The sequence below is a fragment of the Ranitomeya variabilis genome, chromosome 8 (assembly GCF_051348905.1).
Source record: "Ranitomeya variabilis isolate aRanVar5 chromosome 8, aRanVar5.hap1, whole genome shotgun sequence".
In the NCBI taxonomy this organism is placed as follows: Eukaryota; Metazoa; Chordata; class Amphibia; order Anura; family Dendrobatidae; genus Ranitomeya; species Ranitomeya variabilis.
In genome coordinates this window covers 173,151,721-173,171,154 of record NC_135239.1, presented here as the reverse complement: position 1 = coordinate 173,171,154, position 19,434 = coordinate 173,151,721, and the positions used below count along the sequence as shown (strand labels likewise).

The window sequence follows — 19,434 nt, the reverse complement described above, 5'->3', positions numbered from 1 at the left end:
AGGTTTAATTGTTATAACTGTGAATGCTGCTTCTATCTGCAGAAGTAGATTACAAAACACTATTGATCTCATAATCTGCTACCCTTGTTTAATTTTGTATGCTAATCATTTCAATTACTGTGTTAGAAAAATAAACAATCTTTGGTTAAGTTACCGCTGTGTCCTCATCTTCTGCACTGTTGCATTTCAAGCAGCCATTTACAGATCCTATCCCAATATGTAGTAGGTGTAATAATAATAACATCAGCAAATATCTCCATTTGACCTGTAGTGTAGTTTTTCTGATTAGCTATGCCACTTACCTCACGTGCAGGGCATTACAGTAGCTTAGGAATCCATGATGCCTAACAACCACTGACCGCTAACTAACTGTCACCATTTCAGCGGTCATAAGCATGGATACTTCAGCTACTACAATGCCCTGCAGAAGACGTAAGCAACATAGCGAATCAGAAGAACTACACTACATTCCTAATTGGAGGTATTTGCTAATATTATTATTATTACACCTACTACATTTTGGGATAGGTTCTTGGAAATGGGAATACTCCTAAACATCTCATATACAGTGGGGCAAAAAAGTATTTAGTCAGTCAGCAATAGTGCAAGTTCCACCACTTAAAAAGATGAGAGGCGTCTGTAATTTACATCATAGGTAGACCTCAACTATGGGAGGCAAACTGAGAAAAAAAAATCCAGAAAATCACATTGTCTGTTTTTTTATCATTTTATTTGCATATTATGGTGGAAAATAAGTATTTGGTCAGAAACAAACAATCCAGATTTCTGGCTCTCACAGACCTGTAACTTCTTCTTTAAGAGTCTCCTCTTTCCTCCCCTCATTACCTGTAGTAATGGCACCTGTTTAAACTTGTTATCAGTATAAAAAGACACCTGTGCACACCCTCAAACAGTCTGACTCCAAACTCCACTATGGTGAAGACCAAAGAGCTGTCAAAGGACACCAGAAACAAAATTGTAGCCCTGCACCAGGCTGGGAAGACTGAATCTGCAATAGCCAACCAGCTTGGAGTGAAGAAATCAACAGTGGGAGCAATAATTAGAAAATGGAAGACATACAAGACCACTGATAATCTCCCTCGATCTGGGGCTCCACGCAAAATCCCACCCCGTGGGGTCAGAATGATCACAAAAACGGTGAGCAAAAATCCCAGAACCACGCGGGGGGACCTAGTGAATGAACTGCAGAGAGCTGGGACCAATGTAACAAGGCCTACCATAAGTAACACACTACGCCACCATGGACTCAGATCCTGCAGTGCCAAACGTGTCCCACTGCTTAAGCCAGTACATGTCCGGGCCCGTCTGAAGTTTGCTAGAGAGCATTTGGATGATCCAGAGGAGTTTTGGGAGAATGTCCTATGGTCTGATGAAACCAAACTGGAACTGTTTGGTAGAAACACAACTTGTCGTGTTTGGAGGAAAAAGAATACTGAGTTGCATCCATCAAACACCATACCTACTGTAAAGCATGGTGGTGGAAACATCATGCTTTGGGGCTGTTTGTCTGCAAAGGGGCCAGGACGACTGATCCGGGTACATGAAAGAATGAATGGGGCCATGTATCGTGAGATTTTGAGTGCAAACCTCCTTCCATCAGCAAGGGCATTGAAGATGAAACGTGGCTGGGTCTTTCAACATGACAATGATCCAAAGCACACCGCCAGGGCAACGAAGGAGTGGCTTCGTAAGAAGCATTTCAAGGTCCTGGAGTGGCCTAGCCAGTCTCCAGATCTCAACCCTATAGAAAACCTTTGGAGGGAGTTGAAAGTCTGTGTTGCCAAGCGAAAAGCCAAAAACATCACTGCTCTAGAGGAGATCTGCATGGAGGAATGGGCCAAAATACGAACAACAGTGTGTGGCAACCTTGTGAAGGCTTACAGAAAACGTTTGACCTCTGTCATTGCCAACAAAGGATATATTACAAAGTATTGAGATGAAATTTTGTTTCTGACCAAATACTTATTTTCCACCATAAAATGCAAAAAAAATGATAAAAAAAACAGACAATGTGATTTTCTGGATTTTTTTTTTCTCTGTTTGTCTCCCATAGTTGAGGTCTACCTATGATGTAAATTACAGACGCCTCTCATCTTTTTAAGTGGTGGAACTTGCACTATTGCTGACTGACTAAATACTTTTTTGCCCCACTGTATTTGAAAGTTTTGGTGACCGCTCTATAATGCTACTATATGTGAAAAAAAGAGGATTTTTTTTATAAAAGGCTGAACCATCCTGAATGTGAGGACATGACCAACAGAAGCTGCAGTGACAAGCTGCTCACTTTAATGCTCCTTCCCATTTTAGTAGAAATTAGCCGGGGTATGGCTTGAATAGTAATTGCATTTTAATTTTTTACCATTGACGTTACCAACCATTTGGTGACAGCCGCCATTGTTTTCCAAACATACGTTAACGGGGTCACAGGAGAAGCCATCACCGGTATATCCTTTCTTGCAAACACAGTCATTCTATGTACAAACAAAAAGAAAAAAAAAAAAAAAAATCAACTCACATTTTATTGTAGGTATTAAAGGTAAGTTCACACTAGGCATTTTTTTTCAGAGTTTTTTTTCTGCAGCAAAAACCTGATCTCTTGGCAGTAAAAAATAAAAAAAAAATGTCTGCTGTTTCTTTTTTGCTGACGTTTTGGCATGCTAGATTTGTCTCTTGTGCATGCTGATAAAGTTTACTGTTTTAAAACAAGTCCTATTCTACAGAATCAGGTATTGGCACAAAAAACTCAGCAAAATCCGATACCTGCATTTTTGGTGCGTTTTTTCAGCGCCCATTTATTGGTAATGGCTGAAAAAACTGTGAAGAAAACGAAGTGATATACTTCATTGTGCAAAGCACAAAATCCCGAAGACAAAAAAAAAAAAATGTGTGTGTGCATGAGATTTCTGAAATCTCATAGACTTTGCTGGTACTGTAAAGCGCAGCAGAAAATTTGAATAAACACAAAAAAAACGCTGCAAAAAAAGGCTAGTGTGAACTTAGCCTAAACAGAGCAATATATAAAATACCAGATCAGATGAATATATTGATATTTCCAAACAATATAATTAAAAATGAATAATAGCATACAGCATATGAAAAGAGCATTCACTTTAGATCTTGGATATAAATTACAACAACCCCCTTGCCCCAACCTGTTTATTCCCACCCCAACAACCCCCCACCCTTGTTTAGAATGTAGACCAATATAAATACATATACATCAAGACCAATTTTACTGGTGTTCAGGAGCAAAGAACTTGTTTTTCAGGTGGTACAAGAGTTAACCCGAGAATAAACATATAAAAGAGCACATCCCTAGCGAGAGCTTCAGATATCAGTTTAATCAGAAGAACTATACTACATTCCTAATTGGAGGTATTTGCTAATATTATTATTATAACACCTACAACATTTTGGGATAGGTTCTTGGAAATGAAAATACTCCTAAACATCTCATATATTTGAAAGTTTTGCGGACAACAGGGATGGATGAGGTGGAGAAATGAAGATGAAACGCCGCCCATCGGACAGGTAAAAAGTTATTTAAATATCCCACCAATTTTAAGTGACAGAGTCCCTTTAAGATAAACCTTTTTCTCCATTAGGATAGTAGGCACTTTACGCCCTCCTCTATTGTAGGTGGAGTGTTGGACAAGAAATGGATAAGAAATAATTGTGTTCTTCTGTGCCACATTATTATATTTTTTTGATATAGCGCTAACATATTCCGCAGCACTGTACAGTTTTGCACACAATCGCTGTCCCCGATGGGGCTCAAAAGCTAAATTCCCTATCAGTATGTCTTTGGAATGTGGGAGGAAACCGGAGAACCTGGAGGAAACCCATGCAAACACGGGGAGAACATACAAACTCCTTGCAGATGTTGTCCTTGGGGGATTTATACCCGGGACTCCAGCGCTGCAAGGCTGCAGTACTAACCACTGAGCCACCGTGCTGCCAGGAGATTTCAAAATATCTTCCTATTCTTCAGAGGAAATATGCCCTATATCCCTTTCCCATGTAGGCCGGATTAAAACTATGGGATCTCTTAAAATATTAGATAGCAAAGATGTTCACATTATTGAAATCAGTCCTCGAGTTGCTTTTGCTTGTACAACATAGTCCAGAAGCCTGTTGGAAGTCCGGAACCAGAAAGGGTCTAAGAGCCCTGGCGCATGCGCACTGCAGTACTTTACTCTGCCCTAGTCAAGGTAGAGGGGTACACCTGCGCAGAAGCGCGATGTCGGGACACTGTGGATGATGTAGGAACGCGTCATCCCCACGATGCAAGAAGAAGGACAGCATCGCAAGAAGAAGGTTGGTTCCAGACCAAGAACATCGACACCCCTCGGACCGGACCGCCCCAGAGGGGAGTGTAATAAAAGGTCTTTTTCTTGTCTCGCAGATCGGGTTGGGGACAGATTTACAGCATTATAGGGGTTGAATCTTTTGATGTATTCAAAGATCGCGAATCTTTTGGAATTATTGCCCAACCCACCAGTATTCCAAGAAATAACATCAATCATAGTACCCATCTTTAAGTACACCCTTGTAAGAGGATGATCCTTGCGAGTTAGCCGTTCTTCTGGCTCTTAAAAGCATTGTTGGTTCAGAAGCATTCAACCCCCCTCTCCGACTCCCCTAACTGTAAACCAGTAAAACACCCCCATATGTGTTAGAAACCTGCCTTTACTAGTAAGGGATGGGGCTCAAGAGAATCTTTAACCATTAGGAGCAAGCAACTGTAAAGGAAGAAACGTAATAAACAATACATCAGTCTGTTAGCATCTTGATCGAGAAAACGGAAAAACAATGTAGAAATTAAAGTAAAAAGAACACAGGTTTGGACTGAAAAATTCCAGCCCCAATAGTACTGATGCCACATATGTTTGAGTCCCCACGCATGCATGTGCAGCGCCCCAGAGTCCTGGTCTTTGCAGTAATGTCATTCTTCCACCAGGGGGAGTGATATTACTTCTGAAGGTAACAAAGGAGATCATCCTACCAGGTATCACAAACCATACACTACACTTCACATTCCAGACCACCAGAGGGAGCCTTGCTCCTATCTACTAGGGCACTTCTCACAGAAGGGTAAAACTGGTGGGCTGGATAGAAAGTTAGAGAGAGGCTGACTGGGCTTTGCCCAGGCAACACCTGTCAGGCAGACGGGGAAAGGAGGAACATCTGAGCTGCAGACAGAGGGTCCCTGTCAGGGGTGGGATCCTGACAGAGGCCTAGCGGGACAGAAAGCTACGGAGCTGCGCCTGCCCCACGTGCGGCAGCATCCTAAGAAAGGACACAAAGAGAATTGTATTGTAGAGGGTGAGAAACGAAGTCACAGCACAAGGAGATAACACCGGGAGGAGTTCTGCCCTGTAAAGGCTGCCTCCTTCTGAGGCGCGTAGCCGGTGGCCGGAATACCAAGGGAGGACAGTCAATTCCAAGTTGGCTGCTCGACCTTAATACCTAAGAAGACACAGTAGCAAATTGTGGGGGTCGGGGCGTCTCTAGGGTCCCTATAAACAAGCCTCAGGCCATCAGTCATACGGGTTTGTCCTATCCATACCATCTGGGGACAGAGAGGAAGAAATAACATCTACAAGAGTTGTGAGGACCTTACCGGGAAGCTCAGCAGGGAGGTACTACAACACACAGGCGCTAGTAGGAAGGCTACTGATTTCCACCTGGATAAGGGGACTCTGGATTTGCCTTCGGACCGGCTGGACTCTGCCTACCCTGTGGTCTGTACCTTGGACTGTGGATGCTGAAGCCTCCAGTAAAGGTAAAGAGACTGCAACCTTGTGTCCTCATTATTCTCTGTGCCTTACATCCCCCACCATCACCATCTACACTTCTGGGAAGCCCTGGGGATACACTTCACCTGTGGGAAGGTATACCATTTAGCTGCCATCACATCACCCCAGCGGACCCCTAAGCAGCGTCGGTCACCCTGACCGAATACCACAGGTGGCGTCACGAACTCTATACAAACTCTCCCTTTTATTGGACGCCCCTCTAAGGGCCACGGACCGGGTCAGGCCACAGTGACATCCCCCGAACCGAAGGACCCGGTACCGAGTACCCCATTGCCCTGACGTGGGGGCGCTCCACATGTCTCGGGGCAACACATGCAGGGATTATTGCCTAACAAACCGGTAATCCCCACGTGTTGTGGCTGTTGAACAGCCACGAGACATGCTGCCGCGGGGACTCAGACATATTTTTCAAGCAAGCCAAAGACACTCTGTTAGCGCCACACCTTATCCAAGCACGTTCGGTCATCACTATTCCACATGACTGCGCCCAGTGCACAAAGTAAAGTCTATATTAAGACATGGTGGGTGAGGAGTTTGGTGAGGAAGAACTTGACTGGCCTTTGAAAACCAGAGCACCCCTATTCTAAAAGATGGCCAAATGTTTCTTCACTTTCTTTAAAGAGGGCAAGCAGCAAAAAGGCGCACATACCATCTCAGTCACTTTATTCAGAGGCCTAAATGAGCCCTAAAACGCGTTGTATAATGGAGATTCAACAACAAAGGAATTTTCATCTGAGTCTGACCATAATCTGAATCCCTCGTTGTGCCAATAATCTCCATGATTTCAGGGGGAGCTTCATCAACGTGCTATAATATTCTGTATATCCTCCATGTCCTTGGCAGGGAAGGGAGTTTGCTTTTCCTGCTGTCCACTTTAGTGTTTTTCTTGGCCTTTCAGATCTTTTCTTCGATGGTTCCTCTCAAAGAACATTCCAGCCAATAATTGCATGGATGTTATCCCTCATCAGTAGAACAGGATTACCCAGTCTCCTGTCACCCATATTTTCCTTTTCGGGATATGCAATGGTGGTTGGAAATAGTACAACATCTATGAGCTGTTTAAGAAGCCAAGTTATCTGGTGCGTTTAAGAATAGTAAGAGAAAACAGAAGAGGTTACAGGTAAGTTAGCTCACAGTAACAGAACGATACAGGTGTGATCTTTACCTGTCCCGGTTGGGTAAATTTGCAATCAGCATTAACATGGCAGTCGCCTCGGTTTTCCAGGACACAGTTGTCAATGGGAATACACTCTATGCCATCTCCAATCCAGCCCGGATTGCACTGACATGTGGCCCCTCCAGTGGGTGCAATGGTGCAGATAGCCTGAAAGTATTACATCTATTACATTGGTGTGTCTCAAGAAAAAAATATGTATGATATAAATTTCCATCAGAATAAAATCACATCGTTCATACCCCCAAAGTAGAATGTGCTATGAGATGATGAATGGCATACCCAATAGTCCTATCTATAGGGTTGGGGGTCCTACACATGGGGTACTATAGGACTGCAAATATACTTCATCGTGAGCCGACATCTAGGACATATGTATATCAAACGGAACATTTGTTAATGGGCTTGTCCACATAAAAATATTGCTGTTAAATGTGCCTCTCACTTGCAATGGCTAATAGCCTCTCAGTGTAAAGGTGGCATTTCTTGGCCATGCAGGTTAGGAGCACCTGCCCCGAAAGATTCCCTACTCTCCAGTCTTGGGTGGTGGCCTTCCGGTTTGTCTCTGACAAGACAGCTTTTCCTGTGTCAGCACATGACCCATGTCCCTGTGAGGAGTGGGCTGGCTGCTGATTTCGGGGAGTTGGCTGCTGATTTCAATAGCTAAGATAGTCCCCGTCTCGATCACAGCCAATGTATAGAAAGAGAAGGGGACTGACTTAGCTATTGAACTGAGCAGTCAAACAGGAACTGTCACACCCAGGGCCATTCAATGTCACACACACGGCGCCATTCAACGTCACACCCAGCGCCATTCAACGTCACAAACAGAGCCATTCAATGTCACACACAGAGCCGTTCAATGTTACACACATGGCGCCATTCAACGTCACACCCAGCGCCATTCAACGTCACACCCAGCGCCATTCAATGTCACACACAGAGCCGTTCAATGTTACACACATGGCGCCATTCAACGTCACACCCAGCGCCATTCAATGTCACACACAGAGCTGTTCAATGTTACACACATGGCGCCATTCAACGTCACACCCAGCGCCATTCAATGTCACACCCAAGGCCATTCAATGTTACACACACGGCGCCATTCAACGTCACACCCAGCGCCATTCAATGTCACAAACAGAGCCATTCAATGTCACACACAGCTGTTCAATGTTACACCCAGCGCCATTCAACGTCACACCCAGCGCCATTCAATGTCACACCCAGCGCCATTCAACGTCACACCCAGGGCCATTCAATGTCACACACAGAGCCGTTCAATGTTACACACACGGCGCCATTCAACGTCACACCCAGCGCCATTCAATGTCACAAACAGAGCCATTCAATGTCACACACAGCCGTTCAATGTTACACCCAGCGCCATTCAACGTCACACCCAGCGCCATTCAACGTCACACCCAGCGCCATTCAACGGCACACCCAGCGCCATTCAACGGCACACCCAGCGCCATTCAACGGCACACCCAGCGCCATTCAACGGCACACCCAGCGCCATTCAACGGCACACCCAGCACCATTCAACGGCACACCCAGCACCATTCAACGGCACACCCAGCGCCATTCAACGGCACACCCAGCGCCATTCAACGGCACACCCAGCGCCACTCAATGTCACACAGCGCCATTCAACGTTACACACACGGTGCCGGAGCTAGTGGCTGTAGATAGAGGCACCTTTCAGATGTGAACTGTATAAGTTACTTGAATAACTTAATTAAAGAGAACCTGTTATTTGTAATAAATATGTATTTTTTTTCTACCTAGTGTAAAAAAAAAAAAAAAAATCTGAATCTGACATTTTCCTCTCAATTCTGGAGATATTGCCCCTCTTCCTTGTATATATAGCTGTTTTTTTACCTAAATGGCGTGGATCTCAACTCTTCTCAATGGGTGTCTTATTGGAGGACCACGTCCAGTTGGATAACGAGACAAGATTTACATTCAATGAAGAGAGGAAATCACAGAGTATAGATGTAAAACGAATATTAATCAAATTCACCGACTTCACACTATATACTGTATAAATGGTCATGATAAAACATCTCTTATTTCAACTCATTAAAATCTCAAAAGTGAAAAATATATAACATCATATACAACAGGCCAATAAATATGTCTGGGAATGTCCCATGAAAAATAGGGGCTCCAATAACCCTGATAATTATCTGTATTGTCTCTGCCTTGCCACAGAGTTTGGTACCCTACACAGTACACATACAGCACCTCCGCTCCACGACGGCTTTCCCTCACTGTCCCTATAGGGTCCTATCACCGGACAAAAGTACTAACAGCCAGACAAAAATTTAACACCACACGTGCTAATGTGCTTGATTGCAGGTCAATAATAAATGCACTAGTTCCCCAGGCATGGCGTGTTATGCTAATAAATACGTGGATAAATCACAGATGACTTTCATTCCTGAGTATACCTTATTCTCCACCCGTTTCTCCTAAATAGGTTAATCAGGAGTAGTGATGGGCAAACCCTGGATGGTGCAGCGGGTTCACTGAACAGGTAAAAATGTTCTCCTGATGAACTTATTTAGGGGAAAAGCGGTGAGAATAAGGCATACTTTGGAAAGAGATTCATCAGTGACTTATCCATGTATTTCTTACCATAACACACTATGCCTGGGGAACAAGTGCATTTATCATTGACCTGCAGTCAAGCACATTATATATGGGAAACTTTTGGATCAATCCATTAGGCCTATTGATGAAACCCCAGGATACCCAATGAAACTTTATGTTTTGTATTTAAAAATTTACTTAATATACACCTGTATATATGGTTCATCCTCGCGTATTTTTATCACTTTTGAGATTTTTGAGATGAGTTGAAATAAAAGTGATGTTTTATCATGACCATGAGTATATAGTGTGAAATAGGAGAATTGATATACAGGGAAGAGAGGGCCATATCTTAGGAGTGGAGAGATGCAGGAACAAAAGAAGATCACCAAACTCAGGAAAACTGCTGCATTTACACCAAAGCAAAAAACTGCATATTCATGGGAGACGCCAAGGTGAGGGCTTGAGTGCGGTGGAGCCAGGGAGATGCACATGAGAGGTATACTCTATGTGCTCGCCAACTTACAGGGGGGACATCGGGACCATATAGGAACCGTCGCCCTAGCGTAGATTAGGCGTGGCCCAAACGTCGCAGGAGAGGTACGGGGAGGTATACTCGCGGTGCTCGCCTGTTGATGGCTCAGGGCAGAGCGGACCCTGAAAGGATCCGTCGCCCCCTTCACTCCGTTAATTAAAAAACAAAAATTTACAGAAAATTAAAAATAAAATAAAAAACGTTGGGGTCTGAGAACAGACCCAAGTGCCTCCTACAGACACTAAGCAAGAACTGAGTCCTTACTGGCCAGTCAAGGGGTGTATACTGCAGAGGAGGAGTTAACTTTGTGTTTACTTAGTATCCTCCTAGTGGCAAGCAGCAGAACACCTATGGTCCTGTGTCCCCCAATGAGGCGTAGGAGAAAGTGATGGGTCCTTTTTAAGCACACTTTAAATATTTTTTTTAACAGACAATAACTAACTAGGAAGAAAAGTAATGTATCACCTAGAACCTATCTAACATTCTCTTGGATAAAAATACCTGGGAATAAAAGTTAGTGATGAAAACAATCAAATGGTGATCAGCATAAGACAACATGCATCTAGATACAAACATGTAATAAAATACAATAATGTCCAGCAAGTTCGGAAAATTTGCATTACAAGGACGTTATAAGCAATTCCAAATATTTCCTAGAGAATGAGTGCGGAGCCCAAAATGTTCCGTAACTATCTGAATATTGGTATGTATGCTTAATTGTGGTGAATGGGATCACATTACATTACCAGAATATGAAACTTCACAAGATAAGAGGTGTACTTACATTTTCTGAACAACCCCCTCTGTCTGGCATTCTGCATTCATCTATAGGTTGACAAAACATTCCATCGCCTTCATATCCATTGTCACAGAGACAGCTGAAAGACAAATGAAACCCAGACAAGTATTCGGACTGTAGCCTGATGATAGGCGATATCACAAATAGCTGTTGGTTGTGAGTCCCAAAAATGGGAGAGAACAGGCCAAGCATGTGTCCTATTACAAACTATTGGACCAAGGTCCCAACACAACCATTGGACTTTGGCTATAACACCCATCTCATGGTCAAGGTTCGCTCGATTCCGCTGCTACATCACAAGTAAATGCTACATCACAAGTAAATGGGGTGAGTTGCGACCCTGATGGTACAGCTACAAGCAAGTCTCAAGAAGTCCAATCTTGTGGGATTTTTTGTACTTGCGTTTCGCAGTACACTCCCTGACAGAAGTTATGTTGCTTATCCATGTTATGTAAATAAAAGCTTATAACCTGACGTTTAATTCATCCATTGGTTGTATAAATTATTCTTTTGAAAGCTGAAACCCTCCGAAATGTGGTTTAGGTTAAGAAAATAACTTGGCATCAATGCAGAAATATTGATCAGTTAATGGACACAGAATGGTCAGATTTTGGCAAGACAAAAGTTTTGTCGCCCACAGAAAGTAATGTGATATTCAAACAAATAATTAACTTAAAATACAAATATATGTTGCATAACATTGGTGAATGAAGTTGTGGTGCTATTAGAGTCATATTTAATATTTTGTGTGACTTCCATGAGTTGAAGGACTGCATCCATGCGGTTCAATAATGATTCATACAATTTATTAATGAAGTCATCAGGAATAGCAAAGAATGCAGTCTTACATGCCTCCCAGAGTTCATCTAGATTCTTTGGTTTTGTCGTCCAAGCTTCCTCTTTCATCTTACCCCCAAAATGCTCAATGATGTTCATGTCTGGTGACTGGGCTGGCCAGTCCTTGAGCACCTTGATCTTTTTTGCCTGGAGGAACTTTGCTGTAGAGATGGATGTATGAGATGGAGCACCATCTTGCTGCAGAATTTGACCCCTTTTATGATTTGGAATATAAGAGGTAGCGAATACTTCTTGATATTTTAGGTTATTGATATTGCCTTCCACCTTGCAAATGTTTTGCACACCCCCCATACTGAATGCAACCCCAGACCATGATCTTTCCACCACCAAATTTAACTGTTTTCCGGGTGTATTTTGGATCCATACGGGCTCCAGTAGGTCTCCTGCAGTATTTGAGGCCGCTGTGGTGTAATTCTACTGAAGAATCATCAGAGAAATCCACCTTCTGCCACTTTTACAGCGTCCATCTGTTTAGCAGGCTGTGGGACTTTGCAAATGCCACACGGTTTTTTATTTGCCTTTTGTTTAGTGCTGGCTTCTGGGCACTGATTCGACCATGGAGACCATTTCGAGACAGAATCCTACAAACTGTTCTAGTTGACACAGGGACTTGAGGTGACCAGGCCTGTTGGAGTTCTGCTGCAGTGGAAGAGGGGCTTGCTTTGGATTTTCTAACCAACAAACATTCCCCCTGAGCAGTTGTCTTGCGGGGTCTGCCGGACCTGGGCTTGTCAAACACATCTCCAGTCTCTTCAAAAAAATTTTTAAATCTTTGTACTTGACGCAAAGATACAATAAAGGTGCCAACCACCTCTGCAGTGGATCTGGTCTTCAGCCTCTTGATAATCCAGGCTTTGGTCGCAGGGTGGATTTTTGGCATGTTGTCAGAGCTCAAGTTGCAGTTCAAGTGAAGTTCTGGGGTGCTGGGTTTCTCTTTATACACACACTAATTAACCGATCATTTACTGAGCACAGGTGAGGATGTAAACTAGGATTGGGTGCATTATATGACCAGGCGACAAAACTTTTGTCTTGCCAAAATCTGACCATTCTGTGTTCATTAACTGATCAATATTTCTGCATTGATGCCAATTTATTTTCTTAACCTAAACCACAATTCGGAGGGTTTCAGGTTTCAAAAGAATAATTTATACAACCAATGGATGAATTCAACATCAGGTTATAAAGCTTTTATTTACCATGGATAAGCGACATAACTTCTGTCAGGGAGTGTACCCTCGGAATCGCAACGCGACTCCATTCACTTGCATTGTGTTGCAATGTAGCAGTGGCACAGAGCGAACCTGGATCACGAGCCAGGTGTTGCGGCCAGTGTCACTGCGTAGCCACAGCCTTAAGAAACTAAGACAACCCCTTTAGCGCAAAGGAGGAGACAATGATAATAAATCCCTGGCATTACCTTGTATAGTTGTCTGTAGTTACACACACTGCATTTATATGGCAGTATTGCGTCAAGTTTAGTGATGCACATGGTGCAGAAAGCTTGTCGCAGAATTCTCCAGTATAACCCTCCGTACAGCGGCCCCCTTGACAAACTCCGCGGCTCCCCGGACGATTGTCACAGATTCCATGCACACACCGGCACTCTATAAAAAAAAAAAAATCCCCCCAAAAATAAAGGTGCAATGATATTTTGGTTGCTAAATATAAAACATCACAGAAATAATTTTAGAATTATATAAATACATAACCATAAACATGCTGGCTTTAATGGAAAGAAACACCTTAAAGAAACACTCCCATCAAAGCTTTTATACTCCTAATAAACTGCTAAAAACAATAAAGGGAACATTGAAACAGCACAATGTAACTTCAAGTCAATCACACTTCTGTGAAAACAACCTGTCCAGTTATGAAGCAACACCGATTGTGAATCAATTTCTCCTGCTATTGTGCAAATGGAACAGATAACAGGTAGAAATGATAGGCAATTAGCAAGACAACCCCTATAAATGGTTCTGCAGGGGGTGACCACAGACCATTTCTATGTTCTCATCCTTTTTGGCTGCTGTTTTGGTCACTTTTGCATTTTTTCATTGCCCTCACCCCTAGAGGTACTGTACAGTAGCATGAAGCGATGACTACAACCCACAGAAGTTGCTCAGGTAGTGCAGCTCATCCAGGATGTCCCATCAATGCAAGTAGTGGTAAGAAGGGTATGCATGTCTGTCAGCACAGTCCCCAGAGCAGTCAGAAGTTACCAGGAGATGTGGAGGGGGCCGTAGAAGGGCAACAACCCAGCAGCAGGGCCATTATCCCTTCCTTTGTGCAAGGAGAAACAGGAGGAGCAGTGCCAGAGCCTTGCAAAATGACCTCCAGCAGGACACTAACATCCATGTGTCTGCTCAATCTATCAAAAACCGACTACTCGTGGCCTGACGTCCACAAGGCGGTGTTGAGCTTACAGCCCAACACTGTGCATGGCAATTGGCATTTGAAGAGAACACCAAGATTGTCAGAGTCGACATTGGCACCCTGTGCTCTTCACAGATGAAAGCAGGTTCACACTGAGCACATGTGACAGACGTGGAGACACCATGGAGAATGTTCTACTGCCTGCAACATCCTCCTACATGACCGGTTTAGCAGTGGGTCAGTAATGCAATAATGGTGTTGGGAGGCCATATACCTAAAAAGAGATGCTAGCCTCTAAGTTTGACAAGATATGGGGTCTATGGATTGAAGGCTCTGGTTTGACATCCAAGGAACGGAGGAGATTTCACCTCGGTTTGCTTTGAGTTATGTTTATCTGATGCCACAAATTAAACTTCTTTGAAAACTAATTAAATGTTATTAGTATTTCTGCAAGTTATATGTAACTGGGTTGACTATTGTTACTATGTTCAAATATTTATTGTTCTAATTATGCTGGTTTTGCAGAACCAAGAGGTATAAATAACTCATGTTTAATGCTTTTAAGGTTGGGGGGGTGGAGAACTGTGTTTCTCTAATGTTTGTCTGGTTGTTGTTGTTTTTTCCTTTTTGTAAATATTTATAAAAATCAATAACAAAAATGTGATTAAAAAAATGGTGTAGGGAGGCATTTCTTTCTCCATGTGATAACTAGAGTTACCCTGACTGCCATCAGGTACCAGGAGGAGATCCTCAGGTCCCTTGTGAGACCACATGCTGGTGCGGTTGGCCCTGGGTTCCTTCTGATGCATGACAATGCCAGACCTCATTTGGCTGGAGTGTGTCAGTTGAAAGATGAAGGCATTGATGCTATGGACTGGCCTGCCCGTTCCCCAGACCTGAATCCAATTGAGCACATCTATGACACCATGTCTTGTTCCATCCACCAACGTCACGTTGCACCACAGACTGTCCAGGAGTTGCCTGATGCTTTAAATCCATGTCTAGGGAGGAGAACCCTCAGGAGACCATCCATGTCCAGACATTGTAGGGAGGTCATACAGGCACGTGGAGGCCACACGCACCATAATTTCTTTGTCTTGAGGCATTTCCACTGAAGTTGGATCAGCCTGTAATCTAATTTTCCACTTTGATTTTGAATATCTTTCCAACTTCCAGACCTCCATGGGATATGAATCTTGATTTACATTGATCCTTTTTAGGTTTTATTGTTCTCAACACATTCCACTATGTAATGAATAAAGATTTGCAACTAGAATATTTCATTCAGTGATATCTAGGATGTGGGATTTTAGTGTTTCCTTAATTTTTTTTGAGCAGTGTATATTGTAATCCTCATATTATATAGCCCTGTGTACTTACGGTACAATTGCTCATTTTGCTTTTCTACCAGCTAATTCTTCTCTTTCCTCTACTATATGTAGAAACAGAAAGTCTCTTGTCCCTGAATTTATTATTTCCCTCTTCAACTCATGACCCAGCTGCTTCCTTCCCCCCTTGTCAGGGACTTTTGCAGCGACTTATGACTCATGCAGGGAAAAGAGACTTCCTGTTTCTACAAAGGGCGTAGAAGGATTCAGTTAGTCAGTTTTTAATCACGTGATGTCATAGACCTAATAGAAAAAAAGAAGAATTAGCTGGGGAGAAAGGCAAAATGAGCAATAGTTAGTACACAGTGCTGTATAATATGATGACTGCTATATATTAAGAGGATAAAAAATTTGACGGTGTTTATTTTTGTTGTATATTATAAAGCAAAGAAAACTTTAAATAAGAAAAAAATAATAAATTGACGAGAGGAGTGCTTCTTTAAACAAGGAATTAAGGCTAGGGATGTAATTGGCGGAGCTTGACATTTTGAGTTAGCCAAGTCTCCTGTGTAATATTCATTATCTTTCATGGCTAAATCAGGATTAACTGCTTCTAGATGTCAGCCACAAATACATGGCTGCAAAAACAGTCGAGTGCAGCGGCATCACGATGTCTTGCACAACTCTCATATAAATGAGAGTTACGGAAACAGCGCAGCAAAGTGAGCTTTGTTGTTGGTGTAACTTTTGAATTGCAGAATCACTGATTTTCAACTTTTACAAAATAGTCGTCAAATGATTGCATAGTTGTAAAACAACAAACACAGACAGTACTCACCTCCATGCAGAGCAGAGTCTCCGCGGCTGATCCAGTCTTTTTATTTTGGCTGCAACGATGACACCACAACTACCAAGCACTACTCCACTGCAGCCAATCAGTAAGAGCAGTGACTGACTGCAGCGGTCATGTGCATTTATTTATTTATTTTACTCACTTATATAGCGCCATTAATTCCACAGCACTTTATAGGAAAGATATATACAGATGTGGCCAAAAGTATATTGACACCCCTGCAATTCTGTTAGATAATACTCAGTTTCTTCCTGAAAATGATTGCAATCACAAATTCTTTGGTATTATTATCTTCATTTAATTTGTCTTAAATGAAAAAACACAAAAAGAATTGTCCTAAAGCCAAATTGGATATAATTCCACACCAAACATAAAAAAGGGGGTGGACAAAAGTATTGGCACTGTTCAAAAGATCATGTGATGCTTCTCTGATTTGTGTAATTAACAGCACCTGTAACTTACCTGTGGTGGCACCTAATAGGTGTTGGCAATAACTAAATCACACTTGCAGCCAGTTGACATGGATTAAAGTTGACTCAACCTCTGTCCTGTGTCATTGTGTGTACCACATTGAGCATGGAGAAAAGAAAGAAGACCAAAGAACTGTCTGAGGACTTGAGAAAACAAATTGTGTGGAAGCATGAGCAATCTCAAGGCTACAAGTCCATCTCCAAAGACTTGAATGTTCCTGCGCAGTGTCATCAAGAAGTTTAAAGCCCATGGCACTGTGGCTAACCTCCCTAAATGTGGACGGAAAAGAAAAATTGACAAGAGATTTCAACGCAAGATTGTGCGGATGTTGGATAAAGAACTTCGACTAACATCCAAACAAGTTCAAGCTGCCCTGCAGTCCGAGGATACAACAGTGTCAACCCGTACTATCCGTCGGCGTCTGAATGAAAAGGACTGTATGGTAGTAGACCCAGGAAGACCCCACTTCTTACTCTGAGACATAAAAAAGCCAGGCTGGAGTTTGCCAAAACTTACCTGAAAAAGCCTAAAACGTTTTGGAAGAATGTTCTGTGGTCAGATGAGACAAAAGTAGAGCTTTTTGGGCAAAGGCATCAACATAGAGTTTACAGGAGAAAAAAAGAGGCATTCAAAGAAAAGAACACGGTCCCTACAGTCAAACATGGCGTAGGTTCCCTAATGTTTTGGGGTTGCTTTGCTGCCTCTGGCACTGGACTGCTTGACCGTGTGCATGGCATTATGAAGTCTGAAGACTACCAACAAATTTTGCAGCATAATGTAGGGCCCAGTGTGAGAAAGCTGGGTCTCCCTCAGAGGTCATGGGTCTTCCAGTAGGACAATGATCCAAAACACACTTCAAAAAGCACTAGAAAATGGTTTGAGAGAAAGCACTGGAGACTTCTAAGGTGGCCAGCAATGAGTCCAGACCTGAATCCCATAGAACACCTGTGGAGAGATCTAAAAATGGCAGTTTGGAGAAGGCACCCTTCAAATATCAGGGACCTGGAGCAGTTTGCCAAACAAGAAAGGTCTAAAATTCCAGCACAGCATTCATTGATGGTTACCGGAAGCAGTTGGTCGCAGTTATTTTGGCTAAAGGTAGTGCAACCAGGTATTAGGCTGAGGGTGCCAATACTTTTGTCTGGCCCATTTTTGGAGTTTTGTGTGAAATGATCAATGTGATGCTTTCTTTATCGCTTCATTGGGGGACACAGGACAACCATGGGTGTATGCTGCTGCTGCTAGGAGGCTGACACTATGCAAAAAAGGAAAAAGGCGTAGCTCCTCCCCGGCAGTATACACCCACCGACAGGCACCAAGCACCTCAGTTTGTGCTTAGTGTCTGTAGGAGGCGGACCTGGATCGTCAGATCCGCTGCTAATCTTGATTCCTTTACAGATTTTTTTGTTTTTATTAACATTTTGGCTTTTCTTTTTCAGATACAGCATTCAGGGATTCAGGGTGCAATCTCTCACCCTGCCTCCCCAGGAGGGCGGCTGAGCGAGCAGTGTGGTGTCGTCCGCATCGCAGCTCTCAGACCGCCGGCAGGACATTATCCCCTGTTACCCTCCCAGGTGCTCCAGGGCCTTTATGGTGGCGGTCCTTGCCAAACAGTCCCCCTCACCCCTCTCCTCGGAGAGGGCTGAGAGGAAGACGGTAGTCACCAGCGGTGACTCTCCCCCTTGTCTTTGGGGTTGAGGCCATCTTCTGGACAAAGGATTCTGTTCCAGCGACCCCTCTCATCGGGCCCCTGGTCGATCCTCTCTCCCTCTACCTGTGGAACCGGAACATGCAGGTACTAGCGCTTCAGCAGCCGCTCCCCCGCAGCAGTATTTGCCTGTCTAAATGTACAGTGCTTTCACACAGAGTCACGGCCATTTTTTACTTTCGCTTTCACCTCTGCGGCCGGCCACGCCCCCTCTGATAGGCCACGCCCCTCCTTTTTTCCTCCTCCACTCAGAGGGGTTTTTACATCCCGGGCACACCCTTCCCTTTCAGTGCGGCCCTATCAGGAGCCTTGGCTTATTCCTCTCAGTACAGCACCGCCCCTTCTTCTCTGCTGGCACTTTCTGCTTCAGCAGCTCTGTGCACAGGAGACATCGTGTGTTGGTGGACACGGACTACTCTGCTCTGCGGTGCGGTAGGATTGCGACGCTATATTGGCCCCTCCCTGGTATTATCCATACCACTGTAGGCCCTTTAGTCTTTTCTGTAGTATAGTGCTGCAGAATATCCTTATGTCCAACTCTTCTGTAGCCTTCCTTACCAAACCTACCATAACTCACTACGCCTGTGCTCGTTGTAAAATAAAGTGGTCTGCAGGCCAATCGTCGCCTCTCTGCCAGTCCTGCAGTCCTCCTGCCATGTCTGCCCCGCAGGAAGCTTCCAAATCTCGGGATGGGGGCGCTCTCCCTCCCCCTGAGTGGGACGTTGCTATCTCGCAGTCGGTCCCTGATTTGACTAGGGTATCTCAGTCCCTGGTCCAGGCGCTTGAACGTCTTCCACAGCCTCCTTCAGCCACCAGCGCTCCGACCGTCTTCCATGGCGAGTCGGCCGCACCTGACCCTGAACCACAGGGAGACAAATCAGCCAGCCGCTC

The 19,434-nt window shown here is 43.7% G+C and overlaps 1 protein-coding gene across 2 annotated transcripts in view; it reads right to left on the bottom strand.

The window, feature by feature from the left end:
* Positions 1-19,434, bottom strand: part of STAB1 (stabilin 1) — a 191,501-nt gene that overhangs the window by 108,442 nt on the left and 63,625 nt on the right. For both annotated transcript variants that reach the window (XM_077276156.1, XM_077276157.1), the window contains 4 exons: positions 13,228-13,414; positions 10,935-11,028; positions 7,006-7,164; positions 2,397-2,492 (listed from right to left, as the gene is read on the bottom strand). In XM_077276156.1, coding sequence (XP_077132271.1) covers positions 2,397-2,492; positions 7,006-7,164; positions 10,935-11,028; positions 13,228-13,414 — 536 coding nt within the window. The remainder of the gene's footprint in view (positions 1-2,396; positions 2,493-7,005; positions 7,165-10,934; positions 11,029-13,227; positions 13,415-19,434) is intronic.